Source organism: Leptodactylus fuscus, chromosome 2 (genome assembly GCF_031893055.1).
Source record: "Leptodactylus fuscus isolate aLepFus1 chromosome 2, aLepFus1.hap2, whole genome shotgun sequence".
Lineage (NCBI taxonomy): Eukaryota > Metazoa > Chordata > Amphibia > Anura > Leptodactylidae > Leptodactylus > Leptodactylus fuscus.
In genome coordinates, this window is record NC_134266.1 from 272,386,973 (window position 1) to 272,406,173 (window position 19,201).

Consider the following 19,201-nt stretch of genomic DNA (forward strand, 5'->3'; position numbering starts at 1 on the left):
ATGAATGTCCATCCTTTTTAATAAGTCTTTAAACATCCTTTAAATAGATCTAAATATGATGTAAACATGACCATAGTTTCATATTATATCTATAGGGCCTTTATAGCTTCAGTCTTGGATTCTGAGCTTAAATTCCTCTACTTTATTATCCCTTTGGCTATATTAACTTCTGGATTCCAGCCACCACCTCTAGGGGGAGCTCCCTGAAGACAGATTCATACAGCTCCATGTACTCCATATTCCCATAGACTAGCTCTAGTGTAGTGTAGACCTTGTCTATGCCTTTTGTACTATGAAAGACCCCCGGTCACCAGGACAGTGTGGCCTCTTCTGGCAGCCTCATCTCAGAACAGAACGATTTGCAGGTTTGTTTGTTTTTTTATTCTCCAGAAAACTGTCATTTGTACCTTCTTATTTCTGGGCTCAGGTGTCCAGTGGGCGGTCCAACTCAATGTTTGACAACCAATATGTAGAGCCGTCAATTAGAACCACCCACTGGACTCCTAAGGGTCTGATACAGGGCTGGAACTATTGCCACGGCAGTTGCTATGGGGCTCATCCAGCCTATTTTTGGCCAGATTATTCCAGCAGGTATGTTTATTTTTACTTGCCCATCCCCCCCCCCCCCTCCAGTCTATGGCCTCCTCCACTGCACACTATGGCCCAATGTTGGGATATAAAGTCCTAATGCCGCATAGTGCTGGGTCATAATATATGGCGCCCCCTCAAGGCCAAAGTGGGAGGCCATGGACAGGAGTGGGGACGGGCAAGTGAACAAATCAGCAGTTACTTGTTGGAATAATCCAGTATTTAGTGGCCTTTGCCCTCTTTTGTGGCCCCCATAGAGGTACCCCTTACTGTATGGGGTCAGTATACAGTATACAGTGTGAGGCTTGGTTGGGACCACCAGTCATAATATTGCTATGGGGCCTGGTTTTCCCTACTTACACCCCTGATCCAATACATTGAGTGGAAGGGGGAATCCACTCGCCCCTTTAACGGTCCCATTCATGGGCAATGGTCAATTGCATTAAGTTTTTAGGAGACAGAAAATCCAAATTCTAGAAGTTCTCTGATCAGATTTATTTACATCCACTTGTACAAAAATAAAATACATGAGGCATATCATACAGCAAAACCATAAAATAGCAGAGTCCGGAACAGATCAAGGCACGGAAATAATGACAGAAGCCTCCACAGGTCGCCAAATCCTCGAAGAAGGTCGCGTCAACGCTTCTAGCGAGGAAACGGCGAATATTTCATCTCATTAGGAAAAAAAAAAAGTTCTACAATCATACAGTAAAAAAACCCAAAAAATTGCACTTCCCAGTAGTCGTCCTCCCCAACATGTAGACAGAGATTACAAAGACATTCATAGAGCTGAATGGTGGGCAGGAAGTCGCTATGGCCGGGAACACCGCACCAAAGTCGCCTACCACCTTTTGGGCTTTGGAACGGCACAACAATGTTACCCAACTACAACCCCCAGCATGACCCCACAGTCTGCCGCTGGGCACGGTAGATTTGGAAACGAGACAATTTTTATGTTGTGCCAAACCATTGCACTAACATGGTGTAGACTCGATTGGGGCTGGTGTGGACCCGGCACCAAATATACAACAAAAATTTTCTTAAAAATTATATTTGGTTTTTACCCTCCGATATCGAGGTTCACTACCAACTTGCATTGCTTGTGCTATGAGGGAGTCGGTAAGACTCCTTGTGCTGACGGACGAGGTTTAGGATGTGGCAACTCAGATCCCTGGTGCTGGTTATGGAGGACGTCAACGTATAGGGCTTCGACTTGTAGGGTATAACATTCACAGGTAACCTGAGGCCACTGGCTTTGTGTAGGGCAACTACAACTCCCAGCGTACTTCATTCAGTGTCAGATCAGGACCTTGGACCCCAACAGCTACAAGGGATTCTGGGTCCCAACCACTCCTAGGAAGCAGACCATTGTACCCTTCCAATTTGAGGGTCTTCTGTTGGACCATGTTAGAGTCCATTGGAGGACCTTCATTACTCTGGTGGGCCAGTCCATTCACTTCTAGGAGAGTTCCAGATGAGTGAATGTGCATGGTGGAAGTTGTAGTTTTGCAACAGGTAGCGTCAATATGGGCTACGCCATGATCTATAAAATATCTGAAAGCAATTTAACAGGACATGGCACGCTTTGGGCTGCTCTGCCTAAAGCAGCAGATTGACATTGAGTGGACGCCATTAACTTTCCAATGATTGTCACCAATGAGGCACAGCCTTGTCTTCTTGCACCACGTTTAATCAACCAGTGCTCACCAACTGCTACCATATTCGTCCACCCAATGACCCTAAAGATGTGCTGGTATAGTAGACCCCGCACAACAGGTCTTGGCTATAGGGTCTCCACAGAAGAAGGGCTTCTTTATGAAGTTTTGGGTGGTCCCTTATCGTTAAGATTATGAATAAGGTAGCGTGTGTGAACGTATGGAAGGTCAACCAATCGTAGGGTCGAAGAAGTGGTTGAACTCTAGGATTGGGACATTTCTCCATGTTGTAGAAGCTTTTCATGGGAACCCAAAGTCTTTTTAGCCTAAAGACACTATGGCCCTGCTTCTCTGAAGACATTGGAGCAGAGTACTGGATCCAAGCCAATGCCAACAGTGACAGGACCCGTCACTAGTGACATCACCGTACAAATGGTGATGTCACCTTTTTGTGACATCTGATCGACTGGTGACATCAGAGTTTATCAGGGGGAATGTATACTCTCTACAGAAGACTTCGGCTAAGGGTCTATTAATATGGGCACCAACTTCTGCATAGGGAAGAAGGCTTTCCCATCTTAGAGTGGAGACCTACTGCTAAGATCTCAGGGACCCTCATGATTCACCGAATGCAATACCTATTTAGCCCACCACCTCCAATGTTTTCAGTGCACACCGGCTCCCAGACACCCAGGAAATTGCAGCTTTGCCCCAGGTCCTGGTGAAGAAATGGATTTAGTGCAGATTTATACCCATAGATCAGACCCCTATAAGATCTTTGAGTTGGGCACATCCTAAACAATACTGAACGTAATGATGGCTACAGTGTAATGGATCTATCAGATACTACAAGATACCCTTTACACAGTATAGAGATTGGTCACATTGTAGCAAGATGCCTATGGTTCTACCAAGACCACGGACCTTCTCCAACAAGAACCCTATCCTAGGACAATCCATTGTGTATTGGACATCTTGCTTCCCAATGGCGATTCAATAGACATCTCAGGAGGATGTGAACCAACGTCTTGGTCTTCCTCATAACTGGAGCCAGTCATTGGGTAGTAAATAAGGAGGCCAGGCGGTCCTTACATACAGACCCTTCATTCTCACTGCTCGTAGGAATAAGTGCTGAGATAAGTCCTAGGAGCAGATACAGTCATTACCAAGAAAGGAGCTTTATCAGGTAAAAGTCTGAAAGGACAACAGCTCGGTTGCTGACAAAGCTCATGTAGAAGACTCGTGGACACCTTGTCATGGATTCGAGATAAGCCTTCCAATAGGACAGTATTGATCGATCGTTGACCGGGGCTTCAGTTGAATTCCAGCACATCAGACTCAGACAATCCAAACTTGGTCTTGTATTTGTCAAAGAGCTTCTGCAGGGAGGTCACGTACATGCTGTGGTAGAGGTCCACGTCCTTCTGGCTGGGCTTCTCTATTTTAGGGACCGTGATGGGTTCTCCAACTGGAAGGGAGAAGGAATGATATATAAAGGTCATCATGGTTGGAGAATATTAGCTTTTGGCTCAAGGGTCTAAATAATCCATCATGATCTACCAATTGACCATAGAACACCCCCTTAAAATAGACCACCTTAAAGGGAATGGGTCAAAGAAAGTTACCCATTACCCCCCAAAAAATAACTCTGGTGATACCTCCCCTACTTTCCCAAACCGAAGGCTGATCATATATGAAGTGGATTGGGGATATCCACAGATGGATGACAGTGTTGCACTTTGCGTATAGTAAGAGGTTACATATAGATATAATGTCTCACTCACCCACAGTGGTAATGGGATTGGCATAAGGCACCAGCCCCCAGCTGTCAGCCGAGAAGAACCCACAGCCATGGAAGACACAGGGGGCAAAACCAACATATTTCTGGAATTTTCTCTGCAGCCATCTCCACCAAGAACCTTCTTCAAACACAACTTGCTTGTAAGCTTCATTCTCCCCAAAGGAGTAGACCGGGACAAGGTCAGCCCTATAAGAAACATGGCATACATTATATATACAGAGCAATAGGAAGGCCAGGAGAATCCTCCCCCCTGCTGCAATACTACAAATCCCAGCATGTCCTGACAGAACTAGGTTGTACTTTTTCATGACTAGAAGACCTGAGGTCGGAGACCAAAATGCAACACCACCTGCGGCTAAATATAATAAACCAAGAAACACATTATATGTATAAACTACCGCTACTAGGATAAAGAGGGCAATAAGTAGCAGAGTTACCAGAATGACAACCCATGTACTCCAAATAACCACTGCTATAATAGCACTGCTATAATACTGCTCCCTATGTACAAGAATATAACTAGTATAATACTACTCCTATGTACAAGAATATAACTACTATAATACTACCTCCTATGTACAAGAATATAACTACTATAATAATACCTCCTATGTACAAGAATATAACTAGTATAATACTACTCCTATGTACAAGAATATAACTAATATACTACCTCCTATGTACAAGAATATAACTACTATAATAATACCTCCTATGTACAAGAATATAACTAGTATAATACTGCTCCTATGTACAAGAATATAACTACTATAATACTGCTCCTATGTACAAGAATATAACTACTATAATACTACTCCTATGTACAAGAATATAACTACTATAATACTACCTCCTATGTACAAGAATATAACTACTATAATACTACCTCCTATGTACAAGAATATAACTACTATAATACTACCTCCTATGTACAAGAATATAACTAGTATAATACTACTCCTATGTACAAGAATATAACTACTATAATACTGCCCCTATGTACAAGAATATAACTACTATAATACTGCCCCTATGTACAAGAATATAACTACTATAATACTGCTCCTATGTACAAGAATATAACTACTATAATACTACTCCTATGTACAAGAATATAACTACTATAATACTACCTCCTATGTACAAGAATATAACTACTATAATACTACCTCCTATGTACAAGAATATAACTACTATAATACTACCTCCTATGTACAAGAATATAACTAGTATAATACTACTCCTATGTACAAGAATATAACTAATATACTACCTCCTATGTACAAGAATATAACTACTATAATAATACCTCCTATGTACAAGAATATAACTAGTATAATACTGCTCCTATGTACAAGAATATAACTACTATAATACTGCTCCTATGTACAAGAATATAACTACTATAATACTACTCCTATGTACAAGAATATAACTACTATAATACTACCTCCTATGTACAAGAATATAACTACTATAATACTACCTCCTATGTACAAGAATATAACTACTATAATACTACCTCCTATGTACAAGAATATAACTAGTATAATACTACTCCTATGTACAAGAATATAACTACTATAATACTGCCCCTATGTACAAGAATATAACTACTATAATACTGCCCCTATGTACAAGAATATAACTACTATAATACTGCTCCTATGTACAAGAATATAACTACTATAATACTACTCCTATGTACAAGAATATAACTACTATAATACTACCTCCTATGTACAAGAATATAACTACTATAATACTACCTCCTATGTACAAGAATATAACTACTATAGTACTACTCCTATGTACAAGAATATAACTACTATAATACTACCTCCTATGTACAAGAATATAACTACTATAATACTACCTCCTATGTACAAGAATATAACTACTATAATACTGCTCCTATGTACAAGAATATAACTACTATAATACTGCTCCTATATACAAGAATATAAGTACTATAATACTACTCCTATGTACAAGAATATAACTACTATAATACTACTATGTACAAGAATATAACTACTATAATACTACTCCTATGTACAAGAATATAACTACTATAATATTGCCCCTATGTACAAGAATATAACTACTATAATACTGCTCCTATGTACAAGAATATAACTACTATAATACTACCTCCTATGTACAAGAATATAACTACTATAATACTGCTCCTATGTACAAGAATATAACTACTATAATACTACCTCCTATGTACAAGAATATAACTACTATAATACTACTCCTATATACAAGAATATAACTACTATAATACTACTCCTATGTACAAGAATATAACTACTATAATACTGCTCCTATGTACAAGAATATAACTACTATAATACTACCTCCTATGTACAAAAATATAACTACTATAATACTACTCCTATATACAAGAATATAACTACTATAATACTACTCCTATGTACAAGAATATAACTACTATAATACTGCTCCTATGTACAAGAATATAACTACTATAATACTACCTCCTATGTACAAGAATATAACTACTATAATACTACCTCCTATGTACAAAAATATAACTACTATAATACTACTCCTATGTACAAGAATATAACTACTATAATACTGCCCCCTATTGTATATACATTGATATAGCTATTCTGATCAGACAGCATTAACCCTTTAGTTACAAGTCATTTCTTCTTACCCATGCTGTATTGCAATCTTCACAAATCCTTTCCTCTCTTTTAGGATGACGGTATTTTTACCCGGTTGACAGTCCAGAGACTCTGCAGCACCTCCGACCGCTATCACTATGGCGTTCCCAGTACCGTTTTTGGAGAGGATGTAGTCTATGGTGTCGCGGTTCACTGGGCAGATTCCTGTAAAAATAAAATGAACATTTAGCCATGAAGGTTTTCTGGCCAGTAGGGGGCAGGATCAGCGAGGTGCTTGACATCTTGTATTAGCCTTAGATTAACAGAATTGCTGGGAATAATTCACGACTACAAGGGGATTACTGTGGTGTAACTTTTATAGACCCAGTAATCCCCCGCCAGATTCTCCCCTCCCCCACACCCCGGGTCAGGATTTTTAGCAACACAACAAAAAAAATTAAAATTTCCCAGATCTCTGTGTCCGGCTCTTTATACCGTGGTCAATCATTGCTCTGTTCTATAGGTTACGACCGTTCCCTCTGTGACCTTGGACCAGTCAGTCGTCAAGCAGAACGCGACAAAGTCTGGCAAGATTCTGCAGATGTAATGCTCCGAGAATCACTGGAAGAAAGCCACGGGTGGAAAGTCGGCGGGCGGCTATTTTAGTCTGAAATGTCACAGGCTTTACTTTCATGATCAGACCAGCCGCCGGCCAGAGGACACAGGAAACGGGACAGTTCGAGGTCACCTGCTGAAGGACCCTTTAACAAGGTGCGAAAAGTGACTCCAATACCTATCAAAGCCCCAAACCTGATGGTTCAAGTGCTTAAAGGGGTTGTCCATGTAGGCTGTGCCAGGTATGGCTGCTCAGCACCTTCACTTTAATACTGCAATACCAGACACTGCCTTTGAACAATGGTGGCGCTGTTTCTGGAAAAAAGCAAACCTTACTTTCTAATCCCATTGAAACTCCACTATTGAGCAATTGCTTATAATACAATTCCCCAATATGTAAGGGACAGCAATAATCCTGGATGAAAGATTTATCAGCCATCCTTCAATAGATACCATCAATAGATAAGCACTGCCATTTAAAGGGGTTGTCCATTTCGTGGGTCAGATGATAGAACAATCCCAATTGTCATCCTTAGTTTAATTTCCATATTCTAGATCCACTCAGCTTCCCCAGAAACAGAAAAAAAAAAAAAAAAAAAAAAAAAAAAAAAAGCACCAAGGACCGAATTTCTGGAGATTTTTTTTTTTTTTTTTTTTTTTTTTTTTTTTTTTTAAAGACAGTTCACAACTTATCTGGTTTTGTAGATCAGCTCCTTAGCCAGCCTGCAGTACCAGTCACTGCCTGTGAACAAGTGTGGCACTGTCTTTAGAAAGGCATTCGTTTTTAAAATGTTAACACCTACCCATGGGACAGCAGATAAATATGACTGGTAGCCCATTCAAGATGTACTTAAAGGGGACCTCTAACCTACTCCAACTCTTTGCATCCTTGAATACGCACAGCTCCACTGATTCTGGCACAGTTGGAATTTTTTCTCTAGAACCTACCAATCCTGAGCAATCAGTCTTGTTAGTTTCTGCACCCAATTTGCTTACCACTCAATTAAGCAGTCCTGGGCTGACGTGGGTAGTCTGGGACACGCCCACCTGGCAGTGGGGAGCCCAATTAGCTTTTTTGGGTGCTGAATCTAAAATCACTGATTGCTCGGGAACGATAAGGGCTAGAGGAAAAATTCCAACTGCGCCAGAATCGGTGGAGCGGAGCCTATAGAGGGATGCAAAAGAGTTAGAGTTGGTGGAGGTGGTGAAACTTCCTCGTAAGTCTAAGTGTAAAGGATTTATTTATTTTTAGGGAGGCTCAAAGCAATCACAGAATGCCATCAGATGTAGGAGAAAACCTGGCAAGGGTTCAGTTTCCCTGCAGCACCCCCACAGGCAAAATGAAGTATTACGCCATTTACACTAAAATCAATGGGCTACATACATAATGTTGATAGGCCTGGTCCTATAGAGATGTTTTGCAGCCGCTTTTCGCTGATGTTGAACAAGGGGGGTTATGGGAGTCCTTAGATTAGGTTGATGCCTTAAAGGGGCCAACACCAAAAAGCAGGTACCCCTATGTATAGGCATTCTATAGGTGGACAATTGCTTATACAGTTCCCTAATATTTCGGCCACTTCTTGGATAATATATACAGACATTGTTCCTCACCCGAGGCCCACCGCTTACCTCCAGACATTAGGTAGTCCCTTAGAACCGGCATCCTGAAGTTCCCTGCCAACGTGGCGAGGTATGGCTTAATACCCGGGAACTTTTTGGAAACCCCAGTGGCTTCGGTACCAAAGTTGCAGAAAGCCCCCAGACACATGATACCGTGGGGGTGGTAGCCAAAGATGTAGTTGCGACTCGGAAGCAGGTTGTGGGTTTTGACCAACTGGAAGAAAAATATAGGACGGTCAGAGCAGTCCAAGAGTCGCCATTACTCAAAGTCTGAACGTGCTTGGCCCGAAACCCAATAGAAGGCACGTGACGCCTCCGTGATGAGGTCAGCCAAGATCTATCATCTCCTTGTCTTCAGTATCTATTGTGTCCTATCAGCTGCCATGACAAAGGTCAATGTCGTAAGTGTCGGAGATAAGACAATAACTACAGCCTGGGGATTTCTTCACAGTCCAAGTGCTAACAAACAAGTGGTGGTGTCCCCGCAGTTATCAGACAAGTCACACGCCAGCTGGAGGCGCTATGTAGTCATAGGAAGTGGCATAGTCTATGTGGGCAACCGTAGGGGTTGCCAGGACTAGAATCTCACGGCTACTCTATACTGGAGTAGCAGGTCTGGTGTTTATATAGTGGTGTGAGTACAGCCATACATAGAGGACCTCATTACTACCCCTCCAAATATACAAGGTCACTACAACTCCTTTATGTAATCCCAACTCATTGGTCATGTGATGGCTGCTCTGGTGTAGGTGCACAATCCTTGGGCTACTGAACATGGCTAGTTTTGGATATTGCACTCTGTTCTCTTTTCCATGGACCCGTGAACCCAAACTCAGGACTAGTCCAATTCCTGTCCATTATGTGGTCCATGTTCATTCCATAGTATGGACAGTATACAGATCCCATCCATGTGCAGGTTTTTTTTTTTCCATTGACCTGAACATTGTAACCTGCCTGTAGCCTGATTCACACTTATCTAAGATTCTGCCCATCACGGTCACATTGTACCGACAGGAGCAACGCTGGAGGAACAAAGTCCACAGCGATATCAAGTCACAGATATAGGAAGACCAATGGCCCCAAATATAAAATCCATACACTCACCCGTATAGGAAAGTAGTCCCTGAAGTAGCGCCACATTGTCCAGTTTCTAACCCATGTGGACCGTCTGCCACCTGTGAAGGGTTAATGATTTGGAATAAGATACTGACATCAGTCACTGTGTACATACGTTACATTACTTATCCTGTATTATACCCCAGAGCTGCGCTCACTATTCTGCTGGTACAGTCACTGTGTACATACATTACATTACTTATCCTGTATTATACTCCAGAGCTGCGCTCACTATTCTGCTGGTGCAGTCACTGTGTACATACATTACATTACTTATCCTGTATTATACTCCAGAGCTGCGCTCACTATTCTGCTGGTGCAGTCACTATGTACATACATTACATTACTTATCCTGTATTATACTCCAGAGCTGCGCTCACTATTCTGCTGGTGCAGTCACTGTGTACATACATTACATTACTTACCCTGTATTATACTCCAGAGCTGCGCTCACTATTCTGCTGGTACAGTCACTGTGTACATACATTACATTACTTATCCTGTATTATACTCCAGAGCTGCGCTCACTATTCTGCTGGTACAGTCATTGTGTACATACATTACATTACTTATCCTGTATTATACTCCAGAGCTGCACTCACTATTCTGCTGGTACAGTCACTGTGTACATACATTACATTACTTATCCTGTATTATACTCCAGAGCTGCGCTCACTATTCTGCTGGTGCAGTCACTGTGTACATACATTACATTACTTATCCTGTATTATACTCCAGAGCTGCGCTCACTATTCTGCTGGTGCAGTCACTATGTACATACATTACATTACTTATCCTGTATTATACTCCAGAGCTGCGCTCACTATTCTGCTGGTGCAGTCACTGTGTACATACATTACATTACTTACCCTGTATTATACTCCAGAGCTGCGCTCACTATTCTGCTGGTGCAGTCACTGTGTACATACATTACATTACTTATCCTGTATTATACTCCAGAGCTGCGCTCACTATTCTGCTGGTGCAGTCACTGTGTACATACATTACATTACTTATCCTGTATTATACTCCAGAGCTGCGCTCACTATTCTGCTGGTGAAGTCACTATGTACATACATTACATTACTTATCCTGTATTATACTCCAGAGCTGCGCTCACTATTCTGCTGGTGCAGTCACTGTGTACATACATTACATTACTTACCCTGTATTATACTCCAGAGCTGCGCTCACTATTCTGCTGGTGCAGTCACTGTGTACATACATTACATTACTTATCCTGTATTATACTCCAGAGCTGCGCTCACTATTTTGGCAGGGTGCAGATTGCTCTCACCTTTATTTGGGGTATTCCAGTCAAACACCAGCCAGGCCAGATATAAAGCGGCGATGAGCCAGCAGTCGGTGCAGAAGATGTAGAGGAGGATGACGGTACAGGCCACCCCTGTCAGACAGATATGGTTATTAACCCCTCATTACTCGGAGCAGATTTTATCTCCCATTTCCCTTGCCACTTTGCAGCACCAGCCATAAAGTGAGCTCCTATGCTCTACCCCATTTGGCTATACTGGAACTTACCCATTGCCAGGAAGCTGAGGACCCATTGTAACACCGAGATGATCTGGAGATGTCTCTCCACTTTATATTTGGAGATCCAGGGGACGGAGGGCAGATCGCGGACAGAGGAGAGGAGGCTGGAGCCGGTCCCTGCAGAGACATTGATGATTAGTATAAGTATATACCCCCTCCAGAGACTACCCGTATACTGTATACACAGATCATTCCCCTTTGCTCAATCCCTTTCCAGACAATACATGCAACAGTAACAAAAACCCAATTCTTGCATTGTCCTCAAGTCACAGCCAGAGCTGCGTCCACAACTTCTACAGTGCACCAAACACCCAACCTCTTACAGCAAGCTTATAACACAGTGCAGTCTTCTCTATGCAGAGGCTGAGTCTTCACTGTTTACCTGCAGGATTCTGAATGCAGCTTTAGATGTGACTGGAGGAGATGTAGGTTTAAGAGCAGATGCAACAAATTTGGAAATAAAGCAAGGCTATTAAGGGAGGAGGGGCTAAACTAAACTGCAGAGGGGTCTTGGCATGTGACTACAGGATAAGAAATTGGGGTACCACCCCCTCCCCCACCTATCCAACAATGATCCCCCTGTAGGTATCGGCCATGCCAGGCCCGGTGATGTTAACTAGGGACAAAGCTGTGGTCTTGACACATTGGACTCTGCCTTCACAATCCGCTTATCTGCTGCATATTTCAGCAGGACCATTTCACTGCCGTTTCCTGTGGGGTGTTTGGATTTTTTGTTTTTTTACAGCATCACATTAACTAAAAAGTTTAAAAAGTTGAAAAATAAAGAATAACCCCAAAAATCCTACAAAGATTATTATAGGACTCCTAGCCAGTGACCCCCTCGTGATCCACCACTTATAAATAGTAAATGCCCTTGAAATCCAAAAGGCAGAACCTCAGAGCAGATCACCGGCCGCCAAGTAACCGAGCAGCCGCTGATTATTTCATGAGGGCTCATTAAGGAGGGAACAATGTGCGAATATTTATAGTGTCAGGTGGTGAAGGCTACACACAAGATCATTGCAGGTGGAGGGGAGTCACTGACTATATATCCTGTATTATACCCCAGAGCTGCACTCACTATTCTGCTGGTACAGTCACTGTGTACATACATTACATTACTTATCCTGTATTATACTCCAGAGCTGTGCTCACTATTCTGCTGGTACAGTCACTGTGTACATACATTACATTACTTATCCTGTATTATACTCCAGAGCTGTGCTCACTATTCTGCTGGTACAGTCACTGTGTACATACATTACATTACTTATCCTGTATTATACTCCAGAGCTGTGCTCACTATTCTGCTGGTACAGTCACTGTGTACATACATTACATTACTTATCCTGTATTATACTCCAGAGCTGCTCTCACTATTCTGCTGGTGCAGTCACTGTGTACATACATTACATTACTTATCCTGTATTATACTCCAGAGCTGCGCTCACTATTCTGCTGGTGCAGTCACTGTGTACATACATTACATTACTTATCCTGTATTATACCCCAGAGCTGCGCTCACTATTCTGCTGGTACAGTCACTGTGTACATACATTACATTACTTATCCTGTATTATACCCCAGAGCTGCGCTCACTATTCTGCTGGTGCAGTCACTGTGTACATACATTACATTACTTATCCTGTATTATACCCCAGAGCTGCGCTCACTATTCTGCTGGTGCAGTCACTGTGTACATACATTACATTACTTATCCTGTATTATACCCCAGAGCTGCGCTCACTATTCTGCTGGTGCAGTCATGTGTACATACATTACATTACTTATCCTGTATTATACTCCAGAGCTGCGCTCACTATTCTGCTGGTGCAGTCACTGTGTACATTCATTACTTATCCTGTATTATACCCCAGAGCTGCGCTCATTATTCTGCTGGTACAGTCACTGTGTACATACATTACATTACTTATCCTGTATTATACTCCAGAGCTGCGCTCCCTATTCTGCTGGTACAGTCACTGTCTACATACATTACATTACTTATCCTGTATTATACTCCAGAGCTGCGCTCACTATTCTGCTGGTGCAGTCACTGTGTACATACATTACATTACTTATCCTGTATTATACTCCAGAGCTGCGCTCACTATTCTGCTGGTACAGTCACTGTGTACATACATTACATTACTTATCCTGTATTATACTCCAGAGCTGCGCTCACTATTCTGCTGGCGCAGTCACTGTGTACATACATTACATTACATTACATTACTTATCCTGTATTATACCCCAGAGCTGCGCCCACTATTCTGCTGGTGCAGTCACTGTGTACATACATTACATTACTTAGCCTGTATTATACTCCAGAGCTGTGCTCACTATTCTGCTGGTGCAGTCACTGTGTACATACATTACATTACTTATCCTGTATTATACTCCAGAGCTGCGCTCACTATTCTGCTGGTGCAGTCACTGTGTACATACATTATATTACTTATCCTGTATTATACTCCAGAGCTGCGCTCACTATTCTGCTGGTGCACTCACTGTGTACATACATTACATTACTTATCCTGTATTATACTCCAGAGCTGTGCTCACTATTCTGCTGGTGCAGTCACTGTGTACATACATTATATTACTTATCCTGTATTATACTCCAGAGCTGCGCTCACTATTCTGCTGGTGCAGTCACTGTGTACATACATTACATTACTTATCCTGTATTATACTCCAGAGCTGTGCTCACTATTCTGCTGGTGCAGTCACTGTGTACATACATTATATTACTTATCCTGTATTATACTCCAGAGCTGCGCTCACTATTCTGCTGGTACAGTCACTGTGTACATACATTACATTACTTATCCTGTATTATACTCCAGAGCTGCGCTCACTATTCTGCTGGTACAGTCACTGTGTACATACATTACATTACTTATCCTGTATTATACTCCAGAGCTGCGCTCACTATTCTGCTGGTGCAGTCACTGTGTACATACATTACATTACTTATCCTGTATTATACTTCAGAGCTGCGCTCACTATTCTGATGGAAAGCTAGAAATAGTCAGCAGGCTTGTGGATAAACTGAAATCAATGTTCCTATTAGACAAGGGGGAGGAGTTGTCTCTACATAGAGTGACTACAGTTCCTTTTGTGAAGATGACACTCAGTTTAGAAACTACTGGAGCAAAGCGGGAAGGCAAGGAGATTTCAGCTCTGAAGGCAACAGAATAGAGTGCAGCTTTGGAGTGTGAAGGAGTTCTTGTAGTAACCACAACTTCTCCCACCTGTAATATACAGGACTGTGCCAGAGCACACATCCAGTGCTGCAGTGTATAGATGTATATAGTGTATAGATGTATATAGTGTATAGATGTATATAGTGTATAGATGTATATAGTGTATAGATGTATATAGTGTATAGATGTATATAGTGTATAGATGTATATAGTGTATAGATGTATATAGTGTATAGATGTATATAGTGTATAGATGTATATAGTGTATAGATGTATATAGTGTATAGATGTATATAGTGTATAGATGTATATAGTGTATAGATGTATATAGTGTATAGATGTATATAGTGTATAGATGTATATAGTGTATAGATGTATATAGTGTATAGATGTATATAGTGTATAGATGTATATAGTGTATAGATGTATATAGTGTATAGATGTATATAGTGTATAGATGTAGTGCAGGGGAGTTTGTATTGTTGCACCCTATGGTAATATAATGACTGACTGCTTTTACATGGGACTGATCTCACACCTGCACCCCCATTATTGGTCACTATATGCAGTGAGCCCTGCAGGTATTCCAGACAGCACTGAGCTACTACTTGCATGCACTGATACCACGGCCAGGACCTGGGTCCAGGCAGAGACTTCTCACCACTGAGTGTTTGTTACAATGTATATCAGCCTGGAGGATCAGCTACACTGGATACAACTGTAACGAATCTTCAGCTACAGGGTCTGAATATGGGATTATGTATCAGGATATAACAGACCCCGATACATTGTCACAGCCATTGTCCATCGCCTTTAAGAAAGACTCCAACCCTACACATCCCCCCCTAGATATTACAGTCCCTGGCACCACAGCATTACCCAATGTTTACCCGCTACACCTGGCACCTATCCTCTTACCCATGATCTGCAACCTGATGCTACGCAGGTGGGTAAGACTACAACCCCCATCAGATCTAGAGAGCCACACGTGGCAGGTGTACAGTGCAAGCATTGCATGATGTAGCAGAGTCGATTTTGTCACACGTCCGACTTCTGGATCATCCTCACACTACACAAATGAGGACACTTTCAGCTCTGCTACATCATGTATAGGTTATAAAGCATCCGCTTGACACACAATACGTCCCATCTACACCCAATGCAACAGATCACCGACTTCTCTGCAGCTGCTGAACATGCTGAGAGTTGTAGTTCCACAGGTCACAACGCAGACTAATATGCAATTAACTAAAGATGTAGCAGAGCTGAGTCAGTGATTAAGCAAATGCAACCTTTACATAGGACTACAGGTGTCAGCATTACTATTTACCAAGTTACATCAGGGCCATGACAAAACCAGCTCTGCTACACCTGTCCTTATTATATAGATCCAGCAGTCAAACAGGTCTCATGTCAAACCTTCAACTCAGCACAACAGATCCCTTCCTTTCTGCAGCGGTCAGGACATGCTGGGGGTTGTAGTTCCACCCCAACTGAAGAACCACAGGTTGCAGACCGACTCATTACTGGCTACAGGATAGTCTCTTGTCAACAGATAAAGCAGAGCTGAGACAGCCATCAGCATTAACCATCACTTACATGTACTTTTACATAGGACTGCAGGGTTATAGATTATAAACACTCATATGGCAGCAATTCTCACCATGACCAACCCAGCTCTGCTACATCTGTGTATTAGACAGATCAGAGCAGGTGATGGAAAGATCTAGACAAGCCTGTAGCCAGTGTAGTATATAATACATACTAGTCACACTGTTACATTACATTATATAATGCTACCCCCCCCCCCCCTATATTATAAGGTGATGTTACCCCCAACAATCAGCTACACCTGCCCCAAATACCAGATCACTCCTAACTGCAAATACTAGAGCCCCTTGCAATAAATGCAGCCTGGCAGAGCCCCCAGCCCCTGCTCACCCCCCCAGCCTGGCACTAAGGAGCCCCCAGCCCCTGCTCACCCCCCCAGCCTGGCACTAAGGAGCCCCCAGCCCCTGCTCACCCCCCCAGCCTGGCACTAAGGAGCCCCCAGCCCCTACTCACCCCCCAGCCTGGCACTAGAGAGCCCCCATCCCCTGCTCACCCCTCAGCCTGGCAGAGCCCCCAGCCCCTGCTCACCCCTCAGCCTGGCACTAAGGAGCCCCCAGCCCCTGCTCACCCCCCAGCCTGGCACTAGAGAGCCCCCATCCCCTGCTCACCCCTCAGCCTGGCAGAGCCCCCAGCCCCTGCTCACCCCCCAGCCTGGCACTAAGGAGCCCCCAGCCCCTACTCACCCCCCAGCCTGGCACTAGAGAGCCCCCATCCCCTGCTCACCCCTCAGCCTGGCAGAGCCCCCAGCCCCTGCTCACCCCTCAGCCTGGCACTAAGGAGCCCCCAGCCCCTGCTCACCCCCCAGCCTGGCACTAGAGAGCCCCCATCCCCTGCTCACCCCTCAGCCTGGCAGAGCCCCCAGCCCCTGCTCACCCCCCAGCCTGGCACTAGAGAGCCCCCATCCCCTGCTCACCCCTCAGCCTGGCAGAGCCCCCAGCCCCTGCTCACCCCTCAGCCTGGCACTACAGAGCCCCCAGCCCCTGCTCACCCCCCAGCCTGGCACTAGAGAGCCCCCAGCCCCTGCTCACCCCCCAGCCTGGCACTAAGGAGCCCCCAGCCCCTGCTCACCCCCCCAGCCTGGCACTAGAGAGCCCCCATCCCCTGCTCACCCCTCAGCCTGGCAGAGCCCCCAGCCCCTGCTCACCCCTCAGCCTGGCACTACAGAGCCCCCAGCCCCTGCTCACCCCCCAGCCTGGCACTAGAGAGCCCCCAGCCCCTGCTCACCCCCCAGCCTGGCACTAAGGAGCCCCCAGCCCCTGCTCACCCCCCAGCCTGGCACTAGAGAGCCCCCAGCCCCTGCTCACCCCTCAGCCTGGCACTAAGGAGCCCCCAGCCCCTGCTCACCCCCCAGCCTGGCACTAGAGAGCCCCCAGCCCCTGCTCACCCCTCAGCCTGGCAGAGCCCCCAGCCTGGTACTAGAGAGCCCCCAGCCCCTGCTCACCCCCCAGCCTGGTACTAGAGAGCCCCCAGCCCCTGCTCACCCCCCAGCCTGGTACTAGAGAGCCCCCAGCCCCTGCTCACCCCCCAGCCTGGTACTAGAGAGCCCCCAGCCCCTGCTCACCCCGCAGCAGCCCCGAGTAGGCAGCGATGATGGTCTTCATGTTGCAGATTCAGTCACGCACCCCCGGACTCTGCACGGTACTGGCTGCCGGCCGCGGCGCCCTGTATATATAGACGGGGAGGAGGACGCAACCAAGTGGCGGCTCCGGGGGGAGGAGTGAACACTGGTATTGCTCCTGGCTGCAGAGGTGCCAGCTGCTCTCAGGGGACCTGGACATCCACAGGAGCTGCCATAGGCTGAGTGGATGTGACTGACCCCATATCAGTGTGCCCACCAGCTCTTGGGCCCCAATTCATAAGGAGTAATGGGGCCCCCCCTTACCTTGTGCTATCTATAATACAAGGTCTTCTCATGTTGTAGAGAGGTCTTAGGGCCCCCTTAGGCTCCAGGGCCTGATACTATTACCCCCCTATACCTGCACCGCCGGCTGTGACATAGTACCATGGTCCCCTAGACAATTTAGACAACGTGCACCCCCTCCCCATCTTCATCTGCACCTTGTTTTCTAATATTCTTATCCATAGGAGGAACAGAAGAATGGTAACAGTGTCCAACCTAAGTGAATACGAGAAAGAAACCGCGTCTACAATCTGTGTCCATAAGGGACTGTTCACACAGAGTAATTTGGCGGTGGATTCTGAAATCTACAGGATAACCTGCTTATTATAGACCCCAGATGACAGCAGGACACAGCGGGCATTACCTGCACCCTGCTCAACCCCACCCAGTGTCTTTCTGCCCCCGTACAGTATAATGCCATCTGTAGTGCCCCATATAGTATAATGCCCCATTACTCCCTTCACACAGCATGATATACTCTTGGTTCGACCTATAGTGACCCCATGAAGTATGTCGCCCTCTAACAGCCCCCATATAGTATAATGCCTCTATGCAGTATACTGTCCGCTAAGTGCCCCCACAGTCTAATGCCCCTTTGGTGTCTCTACACAGTCTAATGCCCAGCTTAGTGCCCCCACAATGTATATTGTTCCCTAAGTACCCATACACAGTATAAGGGGCCGTTCACACGGAGTAAATGCGAGCTGATTATGGCAAAATACACGTGTAAAAATCAGACACCCATTGACTTCAATGCCATTTTTTACACATATTAAAATCGTGCCAAAAAACGTGCGGTTGTTGGCGTGTTTTTTTTTTACACATGTAGAAAATCAGCTTGTGTTTACTTCGTGTGAACGGCCCCTAATACCTAACACACATCACATTAC

General features: G+C 44.3%; 1 protein-coding gene across 1 annotated transcript; it reads right to left on the minus strand.

Moving 5' to 3' along the window:
- Positions 1 to 1,076: 1,076 nt before the first annotated feature.
- DGAT2 (diacylglycerol O-acyltransferase 2) lies at positions 1,077 to 18,043 on the minus strand. The gene is made up of 8 exons (XM_075266269.1): positions 17,973 to 18,043; positions 11,580 to 11,708; positions 11,338 to 11,445; positions 10,029 to 10,099; positions 8,934 to 9,138; positions 6,740 to 6,914; positions 4,031 to 4,233; positions 1,077 to 3,714 (listed from the first exon to the last, which is right to left on the minus strand). The coding sequence occupies exons 1-8, from the start codon at positions 18,010 to 18,012 to the stop codon at positions 3,560 to 3,562; spliced, it is 1,086 nt and encodes a 361-aa protein (XP_075122370.1). The 5' UTR covers positions 18,013 to 18,043; the 3' UTR covers positions 1,077 to 3,559.
- Positions 18,044 to 19,201: the final 1,158 nt, after the last annotated feature.